Source organism: Bacillus rossius, chromosome 1, assembly GCF_032445375.1.
Source record: "Bacillus rossius redtenbacheri isolate Brsri chromosome 1, Brsri_v3, whole genome shotgun sequence".
Lineage (NCBI taxonomy): Eukaryota > Metazoa > Arthropoda > Insecta > Phasmatodea > Bacillidae > Bacillus > Bacillus rossius.
In genome coordinates, this window is record NC_086330.1 from 9,195,361 (window position 1) to 9,214,426 (window position 19,066).

The 19,066-nt window shown below is 38.5% G+C and overlaps 1 protein-coding gene across 4 annotated transcripts in view; it reads left to right on the forward strand.

Moving 5' to 3' along the window:
- LOC134531932 (phospholipid-transporting ATPase ABCA3-like) overlaps positions 1-19,066 on the forward strand; it is a 114,490-nt gene that overhangs the window by 73,782 nt on the left and 21,642 nt on the right. For all 4 annotated transcript variants that reach the window (XM_063367990.1, XM_063368018.1, XM_063367999.1 and 1 more), the window contains exons 20-25: positions 2,986-3,111; positions 5,401-5,616; positions 9,750-9,950; positions 12,018-12,126; positions 15,256-15,454; positions 16,056-16,243. In XM_063367990.1, coding sequence (XP_063224060.1) covers positions 2,986-3,111; positions 5,401-5,616; positions 9,750-9,950; positions 12,018-12,126; positions 15,256-15,454; positions 16,056-16,243 — 1,039 coding nt within the window. The remainder of the gene's footprint in view (positions 1-2,985; positions 3,112-5,400; positions 5,617-9,749; positions 9,951-12,017; positions 12,127-15,255; positions 15,455-16,055; positions 16,244-19,066) is intronic.

Below are 19,066 nucleotides of genomic sequence, written 5' to 3' on the forward strand. Positions count from 1 at the left end.
TCACCTGAAGTTTTCAAAGATTTACAAACCATTCACTTGTCACATGGGGTTTGAAGTGAAGTTAAAAGATGTGTATGTGTTTGTTGGTCACCGTCAATGTACCGGGGAAAGTATTAGCTGTTATGTTTTCCATAGCACCGACACCGGTACTGACATTATGTTTACGGTTCTCGGTGCCGGTGCCGGTTTATTTGCCGAGAATCGGCGGAACCGAGAACCAGGACCGACCCATGCCTATGATAAATATAATTAATATAAATTTACTAAAATAAATTAAATTTTTTTTTGTATCATTATGTATTACAAAAATAAAAAATAAAAATGTTATTTCTTACTTTCTATTGCAAAAGCTTGGAAAAAACCTGAAATTTTGTATCCCGAATAGAGTGTTCACCCTGGATTTGTTTTCTCCGCACAAGAACCCTCTTGGAAAGTGGGTCGGGAGTTGGGCCAGGGGACGTGGGATTAGCAAGGGATGGGTATGGTCCCAACTCTGGTGCCATAGATCTCTGGGGGGACACAACTAGCACGGCTGTGAGAGGAAAGCCTGGCAGTATCTGTCGTGGGTGTCCGGTCCAGGCAGTCACAAAGGAGCAATTCCCACAGCTAACAACTCGGGAAGGTGACTAGAAGAGTAGTAGGGGGTGCGAATCTCGGCGCACAGGGTGCATTTAAAATTGTCTCACACACACACACACACACACACACACACCAACACACCAACACACACACACACAGGGAGTAAATTCATGTAAGTCATCATCGACATGGTTACATGACGTCAACTGTGAATGTGTGTATATACTAGGGATGTACCGATTCGAATCCCGATTAACTGTAATCGCCCGATAATAGAGAATCGGTAATTAATCTTAATCGGCGATATTTCAACCGATTATTTAGACAAAATTGTTAACATTTTCTCATTATATATTTATCATAGTTATCTCTTAGCATTATAAGAAAAACATGCCAATGATGCTAATACATTCTTTTAACCGTAAATAGTAAACTCTTTTAAGTTTAATTCATGAAACACCGTTAAGACTGTAGGCCTACACACGCGCTGAAAGTTTCAGAAACTTCGTCGTCTAATAAATTAAATATAGAACTCTTATTTTATTCTATTGACGATTTTTTTCTAGCATGTATGACTAGTATTTCCATTATTGTTAGCTCCAACTGGTTTGAGTGCCGCTTGTAATAAAATACAACACATAAAACAGTATAAAACACGATAATAATATTTGAACAGCATCATCACAAGATCTCCATTTTACGTTTAGGTTACGCACGTCATGTGATGAACAAAAACAATTTGGCCAACTTATCTCACTTCACCGGAATTTCCGTTTTATACGTGAACCTTTTTCTATTATTTTTTTATTATGATTGAAGTCGCTTTAATAACGGGAAAGTCTTCTTTACTTTTTATTTTTACCGTATATTAACAACAAATATTTAACCAGGAATAAAAGTTCACGATTGCGATAGTTGGTGGTCGGTTGTAGGAATATTTCTGTTTGCGACCAAAATTAATTTTTCGAATATTGGTAATGTCTGTGTTAGCGAAGACGACTCGGCGACTGTAGATTGTTTTATTGTTTTCTAGTCACTAAATGCACGTCCATACGTTACGTAAATGGAGTGACGAATTCTTTGATCAAATATTACAGTATATTTTGCTAAGTTTTCTATTTGTTGGCATTTACCAAAATAAATATTTGTTAAGAGCTGTTATACATTGCATTCACTATTTAATGTTGTATAATAATCATGGGTACGCATAGCGCAGTGCTGTGTGGAAATATTTTTTTTAGGATTCGGGCCGGACGATAAATATGCAGTGTGTAAATATTGTTCTCAAAAAATATCGCGTGGTGGCGTACATGGAAACAAACCGTCTTTCACTACAAGTAATATGTGGAGTCACACAAAGTCAATCAGCTTGTATTTCTTCACAAAAATCTAAAAGCTATTAACTATAGCTATTAATGTTATGTGCAATGCCTTAGCTAGTTTACCAAAACCTTAAATATTTATGTAAATAAAATGATTTTGTCTGCATTCTATACATATGTATGTACACTTATGGTCCATGCCTCCATTACATCAATTTTAATCACAATGTTCACTTTGCTTTCCTTTTAAATTAATGTATGTAATAATCCGGCAAATATAATCGGTATTCTTAATCGGTTTGGAACATCGGCTGAATTTGAATTTATTAGTGAATCGTTAATCGTAATCGCTAACCGGTTTTTCAATATCGGTACATCCCTAGTATATACACACACACACTCTCTCTCTCTCAGTGGTGCGCGTGCAGCCAGTACACATAACACAGGTTGACAAGTAAAACACGACATGTACCAATACATATCTTATTAATACGCGTCTTCAGTCCTTGTACATCATTGCTGTGCATACCTGTATGTGAATCGAATGTGTGTATGCAATAAAAAGTGAGTATAAAATATATTAATATTCTTGTATAGATATATAGTTTGAATAACGAAGAAAACATAGTCTTTGTAGCAATATAACCTAAAAATTAAGAACATCATTATTTATTTTTTTAATACCTACAATTACTATGCAATTACTATTTTATAGTAATTTAGGAGTTATTTTACTAACGTGATAAAACAAATTTGTTGTATGATAATATTTTTTCATAAAAATTGCGAAAAAGTTTCTGATTTTTATCAAACATTAATTTGGATATCCAAAAAAAAAACTGTTTGTTTATAGTTAGTTTTAAGTTTTCACTTCTGTCGGCAGTCCTCATGACTGTTTTGAAATATATTTTTTTAATTTGCCTCTGCTCTTTAGGGAAGCTACATGAACTGCCTGCTTTTACCTGTTCTCGTCTGTGAACACACAAACATGATAAAAAAGCTGTACAACCCGGTCGTCACCCAGATGACCAGCACGTCTGTAGGGTGTTTCGACAGGTAGGATGCATGTACGCCGTGCCCACAGGTCGGATACTGCTGTTGCTGATGCTGTTCTGCTGCCCGATGCTGCCCATGATGTACCTCATGTCCTTCCTGTTCAGCGTCCCGGCCACGGGCTACTCCAGAGTCATCCTGTTCAACATCATCACAGGTGCGCCCGCATCGGTGGCTTGACTTGTGTGCCGTTTGTTCAATATCGACCTCTATTCTCAGTTCTGGTGGCCTGAATGCAATGATCATTCTTTTAATATTCATGCCTACTACGTAAAAAGCCACTTAAATCTTCTGCAAGGATGTATGCTAACTTTATATTTTTATGGATATGTTTGTTTTTTTACTTTTTCTTATGTCTATATTCTAAGACAAAATTTACTCGCACTTAGAGAGAAAATGATTATCACAGATCGTCCAATCTCTGGAGTCTCTCTGTTGTCATAGCAGCCTGTATGCATGTAATCAGATAATCATGTCCTCTTATCAGGCTTTTTGAGAACTTTAAATCAAATTAAATGCCCGTTTTATATTATTAATCCATGTTCCCATGTTTTCGTGAAAAGAAAAAGCGGTTCCGTATTCAACTTTGGAGTTTCCACATGTTTTGAATTTTTATGGGGAGGAGTTGGTTTCAAGTTCTCCTTTAGCTGAGACTGCAACAGTATCTCACTTTTCAAGGCATTCAATTTTAAAAACTTCTGCATACAACTAGTTTATTACTTAATCATTGAAAATGATCATTCGGATAGGCCGCTATCAATTTTCTTGTGTGTCATGTCAGACAAGCCTGTTTACACTACAATATTTTGAACCAAGTCAGTTTCTTCAGTAATTTTTTCCTGTCATTTACCTAAAATCCTTGATTGTATCTTTTAAGTTGTGTAATATATGCTTCAATATTTCACATTACAAAATAAGTTAGGTGCTAATAGAATTATAAATAGTATATATACGTGTGTGTGAAGTGGTTTTATGTTTTTTTTATTATTTAGCATTCATAAGATCATTGTGTAGAACCATTTAGTGAGAATGTCTAGCGAGGGGTTTTGAAATTGAAGCTAAGTGGTAACTGATGTCAACCTTTCCTAGTGTATATAGTAAATACTCAACCTTAGACTCAATACTGCAAGATGTCTAAAAATACATTTTCCCTTGAAATTTAAAGAATTCGATTGGCTTTTCATAGAGTTGACGTCGACCGGGGCTTTGCCCCTTCAAGCCTTGTCAGACTTCGCTTCCTTTGCGGTCCCAGTGCATCCCTAACCACTCCTTCCTAGCATTTGCCCCACCGACAAGTACGTGTGACGTGTGTTTGAATGGCGCGCCACAGACTCCCGCGAGAAAGCGCCGTAGCTTCATTGCTCCGTCCCCATACATAATTATAAATTAAATTGTAAACCTTATTTTTTATCCTAAACATTTTGTGGCACAGCAGATTGGCCGGGTGGGTTTTGCTTGATAAATCTTTTACTTAATTTTGCATAAAATAAAGACGGCACCGGACATTTCCGAGGCGAACCCAAGTCCGGCTGAAGCTAGACTTTGTTTGAATATTAATTTTTAAATTACTATATGTTTTAATCATTCTAGCTGCTAGAAAGCGCGCTGTAATTGTATGAATGTTTTGTGTGTCTAGTTTTTAATAACCCTTGACACGCAATCATTGAAACGGTAGTTTAGTTTGGCACGAGAGACGCCATGTGACCTATGCAGAGCATTCGCTCGCCCCAGTCCTTCGTCAACACCAGCCGAGAGCAGACGCACCTGCACTGCGGGGACGTCACCGCTTACATTCACTGATAAGAAGTTTTCCATTCATAAGTCTTTTAATCTTTTTACATTTCTCCTCAGGGCTACTCTCAGCCGGCGGGTTGTTTAAATAACTATTGTTATTACCCTCCGCGAGTATAAGTCATCCTTACGTAATTCTTGTGTGGCCACGTGTGTGGACCACACTGCAACATAAACTGATTCGTGCCTCGGGCTTTTTAACTGTTCAAAGGACGATGTATACTGGAGCATGTAACTTCTTAATAGACCTAGACGTGTGATTTAAATTGTGTTCCTTTCTTCTTGTGCCCACGGCATTAATCCTTAATGCGTGCCAGTCGACGTGCAAAATTTAGAGGGTCCGAATCTCGCTCCCACACGGGCGACATCACGTCCCAAGAGGAGTCTTCTCCAGGTCTGTGTGCCATTTCACACGGTGGCGCCCATACAGTAGTTCTCGTGTCAAAGTGAATCAAGCCTTCTAGTCCAGACCTCAGATCCAAATAACAATCACTGTTTAAATTTAAATAAGGGTTCTACATGATGTCCTGCAGAGCGCTGCACATGCGTTCGGACAAAACACGGGCTTTCCTTTTCTCCCTCCCTGCGCTGCAGTGTTTCCCGGGGCCACAGCCGTGCGAAGGCTGTAGGTGGGTGCTTGCTTGTGTGCGTGCAGGCTTGGCCGGCATGCTGCTGGTGACAGTGTTCAACATGCCGAGTCTCGGGCTGGAGGCGGCCGGGGAGACGGTGGACTGGGTGTTGGTCGTCCTGTTCCCGCTCTACTCGCTGGGCAGCAGCGTCAACCACATGCACAACAACGCCATGCTGCTGGAGACCTGCGCTCCGTTCAGGCCCTTCTGCTCGGAGCAGCACCCCAACCCGTGCTGCATGGGTGTGTTCTGTGCCTCCGTCGCTCCACTACCTAGCCCATCAAGGGCCAGGTTCACCACGAACGATCAAGGACACTTAGGCGATGTTTAATAACTAATTGCATTTCACAGACAAGTTACTTGAGTTTAAGATAGTCTCTCATTGTTGAACTTTAAACCCAAATTTCAGGTGTTTAACCTTTTTACCCAAGTTTTAGCAGACACCAAATGATTGCACAATTTGCTAGCCAATATTTGACAACAAATTAATACCCATAAATAACCTTAAATTTTCAAGCGAGAGAGAATTAAATGAATATGATTGTGATGGTAATGATTTTATTAGTATACTTTATTGAATAAAGAATGTCCCAAAGGAAAGTAAACTTCACTTTGTGTTTCCATCAAATGAAGGTCACATATGTTATGTGTATTATGAAATATTTTCACAAATATTTTTGTGAGGTGGTTATCAAATGTGTAAGTTGATATCTTCATTCATATTTAAATTCATTAAGTTTGCTGTTTGTGACAAAAATCATATAACTATTTAACAGTTGTTGATGTGTCTATATTCCTTTTCCATTTGTTGAAATAAATCAGAATCAAATGTTGCAGTAGCGCAATATAAGAAACTCATGCCTTTTAAGATGGGGAATGCTGGAGACACCTGATGGCAGCGCTGCTAGTGGCTTGGTCTGAAGAACGCCCGCGAAATTTGAATTCACCTGTATTACAATGGGTGATCTTGGCACAGTTTTCCTCTTGTCGTTTGAAAACTTATTATTGTAGAGAAATTAATTTTTACTCTCCAAACATTTGTATTAAAATAGTTGAGAGTTGAGTTACATACAGTAGAACCCGTTTATAGTGAACCCGCCTATAATGAATTCCCGTTTATTGTGAATTTCCGTCTCAGTCCCGGCAAAATGATTTGAGGTTATGTATTAATTTATTGGATATAGCGCACAACTTTTGTCAATGTCGATACGTTTTCCCGTGTACCACGAACAAATTTTGCCGACATAATGCACATTTATCTCAAATATTTTCATATAATTAAAAGTTTTTTCACAAAACGTCTATTCTGGATCACATTGAAGTTTTTCTCCGCAATACGCTACTCGATTGTCCACTGTTCATATTATAAACAAGTCGTATTCGAGTGGCCTCGGTAGGCTACGTGTAGCCAAAAATGGTGATCAGTTTGGTGAAAATAAAAAATTGTTTTCCCTGCATAGTTAAAGAATGGGCGAACGCATGTACATTTCTTATGTTATCAAAATTATAAATAAATTACCGCCACACAAATACATATTTACATTATAGCAGCAAATTCAATATTTTTACGTCTCATTTTTATCGTTCACGTTTCGGACATTTTGATCGGGTAAGGTTCGTAAGACTACCACTAGATAGAACTCTGTGAACAAAATTTTTCCATAGAAAGTGAGAAAATTTCGTTCCAGCTTTAGCAACTGCGATACTAAATGATACGTAGTAATCTTTGATGCACCAGACTCGTCATTTTTCGTTTATTTACTTTTGACGGTAAAAAGAATTACGTGTTATTAAGCTGCAAATGTGCTTCAATAAGAAATACGTACATACATAAAAAAACGTGAAAAACGCGGTAAAAAACGTAAGGCATTATCTGTGCGAGATAAACTGGACATTATTGAAAAGGGAGACTCAAACCCCACTGTCCCGCACGTGTTAATAGCAAAGGAACTGGGAATTGCAACATCCACATTAAGTACAATATTAAACAAGCTGATAAATCTTCTTTCTCAAGCTGCGATAACGTCACAGAGTATTAAATGTCCGAAAAAATGATAATACGCCGATTTCCAAGAACCATTAGGTAATAGAAAGTATAGTTCATTAAAAATAATATCTGCATTTGCTCATAAAACTGTTGCTTTGAGTATTTTCATTCGTTCTTTTCTTGGCTTAGGCCTATGTGTAGTTAAGATTTTGCTTTTGAGTATGTATTGCCAATATAAAAGTTTTCCCAGATATAAAGTTTCCCCTCTATAGTGAACATATAACCTACTCCCTTCAGATTCGTTATAACAGGGTTCTACTGTACTATATGTTTATTGCTGTAAAGAATATAGGGTAAACCTACCCAACTTCGTGATACTAACGTATCGAATTTCAATATTAGCAATATGTTAAACAAAGTAATTCTTCTATTATATGTGATACATTGGTAATTTATCTTAAGTAAATAAAAACTTATATGAAATAAACAAATGGCATACACACATACCTAATTTTGTGATACCCTACTTAATTCCGTTACTACATATACTTTATTTCGTGACACATGTATTATGTTCATTTGTAAAACATTGCCACGACTTTAGTCACTGTTGCTGTCTGCCTAATCCCTTCTCGCACACAGATTACACATGAAAACTGTCGGTGGCTTTGCTGAATCAATGGATTGGTAGTTTTCGTAGAACCATTTGAAGGAGAAACAGCACTGAATCCAAGGACTTTTATTCTTGCCAAGCGCATAGTCCTCGTTACACGTCGCACATACGTCTTCACTCTTTTTTGCCAGCTTAGGATTACTCTTAAGCTCCTTCAGCTGTTTCTTTGACACTTTCTTCCATATATGGCTCCCACTTGGCTCAGGTGCAGGCTGAATGCTACACATGGTGGCTGAAGTTTCATCTTCCTGAAGTTCAGTTGTAGGGTTGAAGTAAACTTTGGCACGTTGGTCCTTTTTCTTTTTTTTTCAAGCTTTTTGGTGACGTAAGGCGTAAATCTGGCAGTCTTAAAAGATCGTTAAGTGACTTTTGTGCAAGTTTACTGTCAGATGATTTTGGACTAAGCCTATCCTCTTCAATAGACCTAGGTCCACTGGCATTTGATAATGTGCTTCCTTGAGATTTGTCGAGCCCTGTGGGCGCTGTTGCCAGTGCTTCATCCTGCACTGCTTGTCGATTTAAAGGGAAGATGCCAGTCTTAGTGAATCCAGAAATTATGTTGTTCAAAAAAAAGGCTTTCAAGAATGCGGTTTGAACATAGCATGGAAGTCAAAACGTCCTGGTCTGCGAAATGGATTACCTTCTTGAAACTGCTTGAGAGCTGCATTCCAAGCAACTTTCAGAGGTTGATAAACAGAAATTTCAAGGGGCTGGAGGATATGACTGGTGTGGGATGGGAAAGCTACAATAATATTTCATTTTGTGATGCTATTTCCATAACTTTGGGCGTGAAGGGGCTTGCATGTGAGTCCATTATTAAAATCACTGGTTTGTCTGATGTGCATCCTTTAGTGAACATTTTGAACCACCGCATAAACAACTCGGAATTGATCCAATCACTTGGAGACAACCCTACCGAGAAATTAGGAAGGGCACCTCTCTTCAGTTTATCTGTCATCATGACCCTTTTGAAAATAATTAGGTCCAAATTCTCCTACAAACATGATGTTGAATGGCATCATTGTAACTGAAACAGAAGGAAAATTGTAAGAAAAAAGTTCATTTTCGTAAGCTTATCACGAAGTAAATAAGAGTAGAGAATATTGTCTAATACCATAAATTAACAGATTAATGCTCTCGCTTTACGTTGAAACTATTAAAAAATGTGATATTAGTAAGAAAGTACATTTATTTACCTTTTTGTAGCGTGTGCTGCACAACTTGAGTGAGATGATACGTGTACTGAACGAATACTAGCAGGAAAAGTGTGCTGGTAAACACAAAGGACGTGCCAAGCCATGCGCCGTAACTAGGCATGCCTGCTCTTTGTTGGTAACTTAGTGAACTCAGTGTAGGAAGCCTACCCAACTCTGTGATGGCCGCAACGTTGTTTGTCACGATATAAGGTATATCACGGTATATGTCGGTTTACCCTATATATAAAAAAATTACAGACACTGTTATGAACAATGATCTTGCAAGCCATAATCTTCATTCTTCAGCATAGAAAAATATATTTGAAATGAATGTACTTCAGTTATAAAATTTCTTCAACAATAATGTGTGTAATTATGTGCTGCAGAAAGGCTATATGTATAAAAATATAGGTAGGCTATATCAAAGCATACTAGAATTGAAATAGGTTAGACAGTGTAGCATGTATTGTGCCAAAAGATAACTTTACTAATGTATAACATATAGTGTTTTATTTCCAGAACCAAGATTTTGCCCTAACGGCACGTGCATCAAGATGACGGAAAACTACTTTGAGTGGGAGACTCCTGGCGTTGGGCGAAATGTCGTGTTCTTCATCGTGAGTGCGATTGTCTTCAGTACAATCCTGCTGCTCGTAGAGCTCAATATTATTGGCTCTGTTTGGTACAGCTTGAGGGAATGCACGTCTAATAAGCCTAAAGGTAATGTCATGATGTAAAGACACATCCCAATAGTAGAATTCTACTCTTCCCTAAAGTAGACAGTGTGCGGAATTTATATTTCATATGCAGATGACTACTTCTACTTTTGTACTTAATTCTACATTTTGTACCTAAAAAAAAAAACTGGTATTTGTAATTATATATAAAGTAGCTCTAGTTTTTTGTCACAAAGATTTGACTGATGTCTGGGTTATCACACATACAGACAAACATTACTTCAGTCTACATTTTTTGCTACTACCGTGTTTTCTCGCATAATCGTCGCACATTTTATTCTAAAATCAAGTTTGAAAAGTAGGGGGCGACAATTATGTGGAAAAAAATTTTTGTTAGGTAAAGTTATTGATAAAATAAAATCCCTTCATGGAAAGTACGTTTATTTAAAAAAAGGTGGATTATACAAGAGCACGCCAAACAATTTATATTAATAATCCATTAAACAAAAACCTTTCTTCCACTTTAAATAGGAAAACCAAACTAACGCAAACAAAAGCCACTTGAATCTGTGACGTGAACCAACGCGTAACTATTGCCGTAGTACACATTTACCACAAAAGAATGCGAGCCATTAAATGTAGTTAACTCAGCTCTCGACAGAGAGCGTGCGCTGCATGCAATCGGCACAATATCGATATTCGACTATGTGCGCGCGCTCTATACGGGAAGCAAGATAACCAAACACGAATGATGCCAACTAGCGCTGGTTACGTGTTCATAAGCCATACACCGCAGCGACGCAGACAATCAGATAAAGGAAATAACGTTTAAAAAGTCTTTAAAAGAAAGTTTACACATCAGATAACTTTGCATTTCCGTTAATTAAATAAGTAAGTGGTAATGTCCGAATAATTATTAGATTTCTACTTTAAAATACGTCGTTTCATACGGAAAAGATATCTACACTGGTACACCGCAGCGACAGAGACGATCAGATAAAGGAAATAACGTTTAAAAACATCTTTAAAAGAAAATTTACACGTCACACAACTTCGTATTTTCGTTAATTAAATAAGTAAGTGGTAATTTCCGAATAAATATTAGATTTATACTTTAAAATACATCGTTTTATACGGAAAAGATACCTACACAAAGCGCTCGGCATTTAATAGCGGGACGAAAAACATAATTGATGTTTACGCGAGAAGTTTTTTTTATCCCAATTTTGACGGCCAAAAATATAGGTGTGACAAATATGCGAGTGCGACGATTATGCGATAAAAGAGGTTAATACTGGTTGAGAAATAAAACAATGCAAACTACTGTCTTTATTTATACAAACAGATTTAAATTGTTTAATTTCTTTTGTAGTATGAAGTTTTTTAATGTAACGTATTATATTAATTTAAAATTTTTCTTCAATTTGTAATTTTTTAATTTTTATTATTAAATAGGCTTGTACAAGGGGGAAAAACCGTTATAATTGAGAAAATACAAGTTATTTATTTTAATTACTAAAGACAAGATTTTATGATTTTATTTTCAGGCCAGTTTCATTTTTAAAATAGATTCTATGAAATTTGTTTTTTTAAAAAGATAGCATTATGCTAAACAAAAATGACACTTAAAAGTTACATGATCTTAATTTCTCCAAAACAATGTCATTTCAACTGTTATGATTCACTTTTACAGTATAATCTATAATGATTTGTATTAAGCTGAAAAAGTTAAATAAATTTGTTAAGTATTTTAATATTTGAAAAATGTGCTAGCTTTGTAATGTAAAAATTAAAACTAACATATATGAGAATTTTCTGTAAAATAAAATGTAATACAATCCTAAATCAATTTTTTTTTAAATTTGGGTTAAAAAAAATTATAATTCCAGTTTGTTGTTGAGTATGTGCGGTAAATAACTCTCTTGTATGGGTTTTTAATGCATATAACTCACGACGTCACAAGTTATTTAAAAATGTTTAGTTAAAATATCTCAGCAGTGCTTGAAATGCCAATGAAAAGCGCCATTGTGCTACGTCTGCCCGGCCGTGCCGGCGAGCGACGTGACTTGCTGGGCTGGCACGTCTCGGCTGGAGTTTTCTCTCGATACAGGCGCGGTTCAAGATTATGAGCCGGACGACTCTGATGTGGTCGCAGAAAACTCCAAAGTGCGCTCTGTCAGCCTCCATGTTCTCAAGGATAGCTTCAACATGGTGCTTGTGTAAGGAATACTCTCCACTGTGATTGTCTGTGTAGTCTTTTCTGTCCTCTTGTGTTTATTTTCGTTGTGTTGTCTGTTTTAGCATTTGGTTACGCCAGCTATTTTATTACGTTATTCTATTTTTCTTTATTTGTTTGGCCAAGAATTTTTACCTCAATCATTTAATTTTTTCACCCGCTGTTCGATTTCTTTCGTTATTTTTATTTAGACAAGCATTTGTCACCTTATTCTAGTTTCTTGTAAATGTGGCTGGTTTTTGTGTGGTTTTGTGTTCGTACGCACCATTCGTTCGCTAGCTATTTGACTGTCAAGAGTATCAGTTCAAGTCCTGTGTAGTTCTGTTACTTTGTCCTATGGATTTTTATTTTTATTTAGGTTGTTTTTCCCTGATTGTTGTAGACTGTTCAACTCATGTTAGGCAATGGAAAATATCCTTTTAAAATTCATACAACAGTAATGCCTCACCAAAGACAAACAAAAAAAAATTAAAAGATCACAAAGGCAATGCTATTATTTACTGTCAGACTGGCAATAACTTGCTTTCAACAGACTCACTGTTGCCGGTGATGAAAGTGGCTCCTCTGATGGGTGCGTTCTGCATCACACCACGTTTCTGACGGCTGGTACCTGGGCTTTAAATACTGCCCAGGACAGTATGACATCACCTTCACGTGGGCAGTCAGCAGTACCATCCACCGCTGTCGGAGCGCACCTTGTGACGTCACGACCGAGCACCACCAGTGTTGTGTTTTAAAAGATGTTTCTTTAAAACTTTAACTACTCACGATGGATGGCATTATATATTACCGTGCAATTTATGTGCTCTTTTACAGCCATCTAGATGCAGACTGGCAGCGTATGGAATTTAAATTAGTGATATTGTTGAAGCGACGTCCGCTCCCGTCCTTGCTCCAGTCCTGTGCTATCGACCCGCCGGTGGGGTAGGACCTAGTCTCATGGTGCTTCCATCTTTGATTTGCCTTAACTGATTAGTGAATGCCATTATTGTTTTAACCACGTTTATTATTTCTGGAGCTCCTCATGCATCTAGCTGTGTGCTTTAAGAGTGGGGGGGCCTAACCCACCCCAACCAACACCACCATCACCCTCTCCTTGGGGCACGCGGGCGGGCACTTTGCTTGCGGGACCAGCCGACCTCGGCGCGTTCTTCCAAGCAATTCCTCGGCACTTACACGAACCTGGAGCAAGTGCCATCGTAAATACCTATTCAGATTACCATTTTATCCAGGAGAGAGTGGAATACTCTGCAGTTGTATTGTAAGTACATGTGAGCGCTGTTTTTTAAGCCAGATGTGTGAGTACTGTTTACCACTAATCGCTACATCTTGTCCCAGTGAGAGTCCACAGAGTGTCTAGCCTAGCTGAGGGCATACTGCAAAACATGGGTCAGTGATGGTTTAGGCTAGGCTGCTTAGCATAATTTCCCTCGGTAAGCCACACAATGGTCCACGAATCACCTCCCTGTGGGCGTGTGCTGTTACTGAGAGAGCTGGCGTCTGGTAAAAACATCCAAAACGCTACCGAGAGATGTTCACCGTGCCTTCGCACTCCATAAAAGACAGTCCGACATCAACATTTACAAAATTAGTACCGTATAAACCCACGTACCACCCGCTCCCGGGTAAGACCCGCACCCTTATTTTTAGAATGCCATGGTGGGAAAAAATGTTTTTATTGCAGATCTGCATGGAAAAAAAATTAATTTAGTCGTGATTTCTTTTCCTTTCAAACAGTAACAAATCGTAAGGAATTACCAAAAAAGTACTATGCTACTTATTACAGCCTCGGCATTTGCGTTAAAAGTGTACAGAAGGCAGGTAAATGCAATGTGGCAACATCGTGCGAGTAGAACGTGACATCGCCGCGCGCGAACGATAACAACACGCCGTGTGTGCGCGTGACCTTGCCCAGCTCCCAGCTGTTTACAGTTACAATCTTCCGCGTCCATTATCGTGCACCGAGCAATGACCTCGTTCAAACAAATAAACGATAAAGCACGCGAGTCCTAGCCACGCATAATAAAAACTATCTTTATTACATGCATAATAAAAAACCTTGTGCCTAAATGTGGCATATTCTACAGCTTCCGCAGCTTTAACACATGCCTCTGAAATGCTATTAATTTCTCATCGTAGCTTGTTGGTAAACGCTGGCAGATTGTAGTACGCCGCCTCATGGACAAACCCTTTCTTACCATGAACCTGCGCATCCAGTTCCTACTTGCTTTAAAGCCTTCACCCACGCCAAGTTCACGAGCAATTTGCAGCGCCTTTAGCGAACACATTTCCGTGCTTACAGCGTACCCGAATTGCCGTCTGTCCTGTATGTAGTAGAGTTTTTCCTCTATCTCCGGAAACTTTGCTACCGCACCACGGAACGCACGTCTATCGCCACTGGCCGAAAACAGTTTGTCTTTACTTTTCTCCAATCCCTCACAAATAATTCGTCGACATATTTTCGCCCAGCAGTACGGTTACCGATTTCTTCCGTTTCACTGATTATTTTTAATTTTTCCGCAACTGTGAAAGAACGCAACTTTTTACGATTCATTACAATAGTTGCAGCCAACACACGTGTAAAACCACTGGGTACTTTGCAAATGAGGATAGGACAGTGCGTGGGAGCACACGTTTGTAACCAGCGAAGCTGCAGCGTGACAACGCTGTGAGGAATGTGACCTTAACTGTCTGCCGCTTCCTTCCCCTCCTTTTCCCCTACCTCTCTCGTCAATCGCAGCAACCTCCAGTCGCGCCGGCGTTATTTCGTCACCGCGCTAAAAGGCCCAAGATCCGTGTAACACCCGCACCCTACTTTTTCGAACCTGATTTTTTGAAAAAAGGTGCGGGTGGTACGTGGGTTTATACGGTAAATAAGCAAAAAATATAAAAAAAAAAAATAGTAAGGTTTGCATCTATTCTCTTGTAATAGTAATATACGTAAGTACTTTTATGTCACATAATTCTCTCCCAGTTCATTTCCTTCTCTTCTCATCCTCTATCTCTGGCCGATCCTCCTGTATTGTCATGATTAGTGTTTCCCCTTGTTCATTGCTATGCGCTTTCCAGATTTTGTTTTCTACACCTGTACTTGTTTGCTCCTTGCGAACAGAGACCTGACCAAGTTCTACGGTAGTTTCCAAGCCGTGAACAAGCTGTGTGTGGGGGTGCGGAAGGGAGAGTGCTTCGGTCTCCTGGGGGTGAACGGGGCCGGCAAAACCTCGACGTTCAAGATGATGACAGGGGATGAGAGGATATCCAGTGGAGAGGCTTACATTGGTGGCTTCAGTCTGAAGAACCAATTGAAGCAGGTAAGATGGCCTAGTCAATATATCATCTAATTAGCGTACTCATATTGTTAGCTACGTTAAGTTGCAGTTCATAATAGGCTCTGGTCTAACCACAAGTGAGCCACTCAAAATCATTTGTTCAGATATTGAAACAGAGGAAAAACTCTTGGAACTTCTTCAGTAGGGATGGGCTATACACCACAATATATGAAGGTTGGGTCCAAAGTTGTTTTTAAAATCTACTGTTATAAATTAGTTGCTATACCATTTATTTTATCCTACTAAGGAATTCATGGCTACCTAATTATTTTGTTGGACATCAATCTGTTGTTGTATGAAACACATGATGTGAATATTGTTATCATGGTTAAATTTTTGATGTTAATTACCAAAATGTTTTTTTCCCAGGGTGCAGATTAGCTCTATATCCTAAGAGTTTCGGTCACAGTAAAAGACTCCATGAAATGTATTGTATAGCTGAAATGAACAAATCATAAACTTGAGCCGATGCCTTTCGCGGGTAGCAAATGGACGGTGTGGATGGAAACCACGCTCTGCTACCATGTGAGCACACGTGCTGCAGGAGGCGGTGGATCAGACTGGAAGGTGTGACTGTGTTCAGGTGCACCGGCGCATCGGCTACTGCCCCCAGTTCGACGCGCTGATGGAGAGCCTGACGGGCCGGGAGACCCTGTGGCTGTTCTGCATGCTACGGGGGGTCCCCGGGCAGGACGTGCCCGCGGTGGTGGACCGGCTGGCGGGACGGCTGCTCCTCCGCGAGCACCTCGACAAGAAGGTGAAGGAGTACAGGTGGGCATACTTCAGTCCCTCGTTCCTCGCAGGCCCGTCGACCGCCTCTGGCCGTTCCTTCCCAGAAGCCGTGCCTCGCAGGGACTCGACCAATCAGATATCTCCTTTCATACATCACACTAATTTAAAAACACTATTAAATCATAAAAAAATGAGACTTAAGGAAGAATATTCCTCCAATAACAAAGCATGAATAGCCTCCTTCTTATCTTCTTTATATTGTTCTATGCAGATGTCGGTACGATCACTGACTGTATCACTTGAGTGTCTGCGGAGAACATAGTTACGTTAGACCACTAGTCAAATACATATTATTAGTTATTAAAATTTTAGTTATTAAATGTTTGTATATTTATTCAAAATTTTCTATAGTTAATAAGCTAAACTGTTAGTTAGAAATTCTTTTTGTTTGTTTTAATTCACTGCTGCGAGATTGTTTGGCCATTTTGACATTTTACAATATAATATGATGTCTTGTATTTTTTTAAGTAACCTACCTATGTGTTTTCAATTTTTAGTTAACCTAAGGTTGTGCTATCTATTTAATGAATCTAATAGTCAGGTTCTGTGTAGACCTACCTTCCAGATGATAATAATAAAGAACTGTTACATATTTATTACAATGACCAAACCTAACCTTACGTAACCTTTTACTTCGGTAAACTTTAAAACTGTTCAGGTTGAGGTTCTTGCTTTATCCCTGTGAACTGTAGGCTATCCCTGAGACTGGCGAAGGTCTCATGGCCACAAAGGAAGCTTACTTTTCCCTCCCCCCTACTAAAAACTATTAAGTGTTGTTTTTAAACTGTGCCAGTGGGAATATGTAAGTAGGTATCTTTTTAAACCCTCGTTGACTTGATTACAAGTAGATCAAAATAATAAAATTAAATACATATTCACATATTTAATTTTAAAGTTCAAAAACTATACCGCTCAAGTAGGGGTGCATTTTAAAATGTTTGCGCATAGCACCACTTTGTCTTATTAATATAGACCTGAAAAAAATAAGAATTTGGGGCATGAAACAAAAAAAATTAAAGTATTATTGATATTCATTATTCCTGCATCACGAGACACTGATGGTACAGCTGCCTCTTGCAGTGGTGGGTATGGAACAACATATGCACACACACACACACATTGCTGGTAGTTTGGATCAAAAAGCACCAGTGAAGAGATAGTTGGTGATTGTGTGAGGCACATTGGGCTTATGAGGTTACTATTGACTAAACAGTCATTGGTAGAGATGGTGATTTATAGCCTTTAAAATAATATTTACCATTTTGAATTTGAAATTTAGCATTTTGTAGCATTTTTAAAAACAAGATTTAGCCAATTCTCTCATATTACATTACTGAAGAAAAGTATATTTTTAAAAAGCATTAAATAATACACATATTAATTATTAACAACCACAGAAATAAAGATCTAGCACAACTACAAAGATAGCCTATCTTGGCAGGTTTCCAAACAACTTTGTAGCACTTATGAGAGCAATAAATTGAATACTTAAAATTACAATAAATATTTTTTAGCCATGTCCATGGCCATAGTTGATGTAGAGTGCACAAATAATGTTATTGAAACTTTTTTTTTTTTTTTTTTGCCTTCTTTGGTTTTCGATCATGCCAGAAACCGTTGCTTGCCGTTTTACTGACTTTTTTTTATTCTTGCAGCCTTTTTTTCTTTTTGCAGCCTGATGTCCCTCAGATTTAATGTGCTTTTCAAGTACATCTTTTTTTTTCCACTCCAGACGGCGATTACATAAATTTCACATTAAAATATTCGTATCACTTTCGTAGTGTAAACAGTCAACCGTTTACAGATTGATTTCATTATCTCATGTTTATTGTAAAGTAATTATTATATTTAAATATGTATTTGTATTATAAGTTGTACCAGCAATCACACTAATATGGATAGCTAAGGCCAGCCAGTATGTTTAGTCTTTGGAAATTGCAGCAGTTTAATAATTTATTGTCTTCATTTAATTATTCTTTGGATGCCTATTCCTTTTTCTGCAAGCTTTACATGAGTTAAACACAGGTTTAATTACCGTACATTGGATTTTACTACAACTGCTGAGTATTTCTTCCTGCTAGTTGTGAGCTCGCTGGTTGCTACAACAATCCGGGGAAGTTGAGGTTGAAAAGGAAGGTATAGAGAGGATTCTAAGACGCCATGTTCGAGAGAAGATGTTTCCCTTGCGATGTGTTGCCAAAAACCTGGTGCCCGCAAAGGAAACAAGAAGATCGTGTCCGCTACGATAGTTAGATACTACAGTGTAAACGGAGTATTCAGATAGGAGAATTCTGAGTTCATCTACCTCAGAATACAGGGTATACGCCTTAACACGACATACGAGGCGTTTCGCGTTTGCTTCCAGCATCGCGACTTCTACATCTGATTCCTGCCATCTCGTGGTGAGAACTTTCCTTGTACCACGTTTTTCAGGACCATTTTAGTGTCGCCGATCCAGTCAATGAGTCGTAGCCTACGGCAGTCATAGTGGATTAGAACTCTATTGCAGCGTCCCTTTCTACAAGTTCCTGCGACCACACACCGATCTACCCAGCAGTCCTGAATGGCCGAAGAACCTGCCCTACCCCAAATTGAGCTAGTAGGTACCGGTAGTTGCAAACCTTGATAATTCAGTAATGACGGTGTAGTATCGAAACTGGACCCAAATCCATTCATGTCTGGCTATCTGTATTTGGTAGGTTATTTAAAAGCTGGTACAACGTTAGGATAATCTGAACCTAATCTTCCTAGTCAAATTTATTCAGATCAATAATTTTCAGTTTCAGTGTTGTACATATCTAT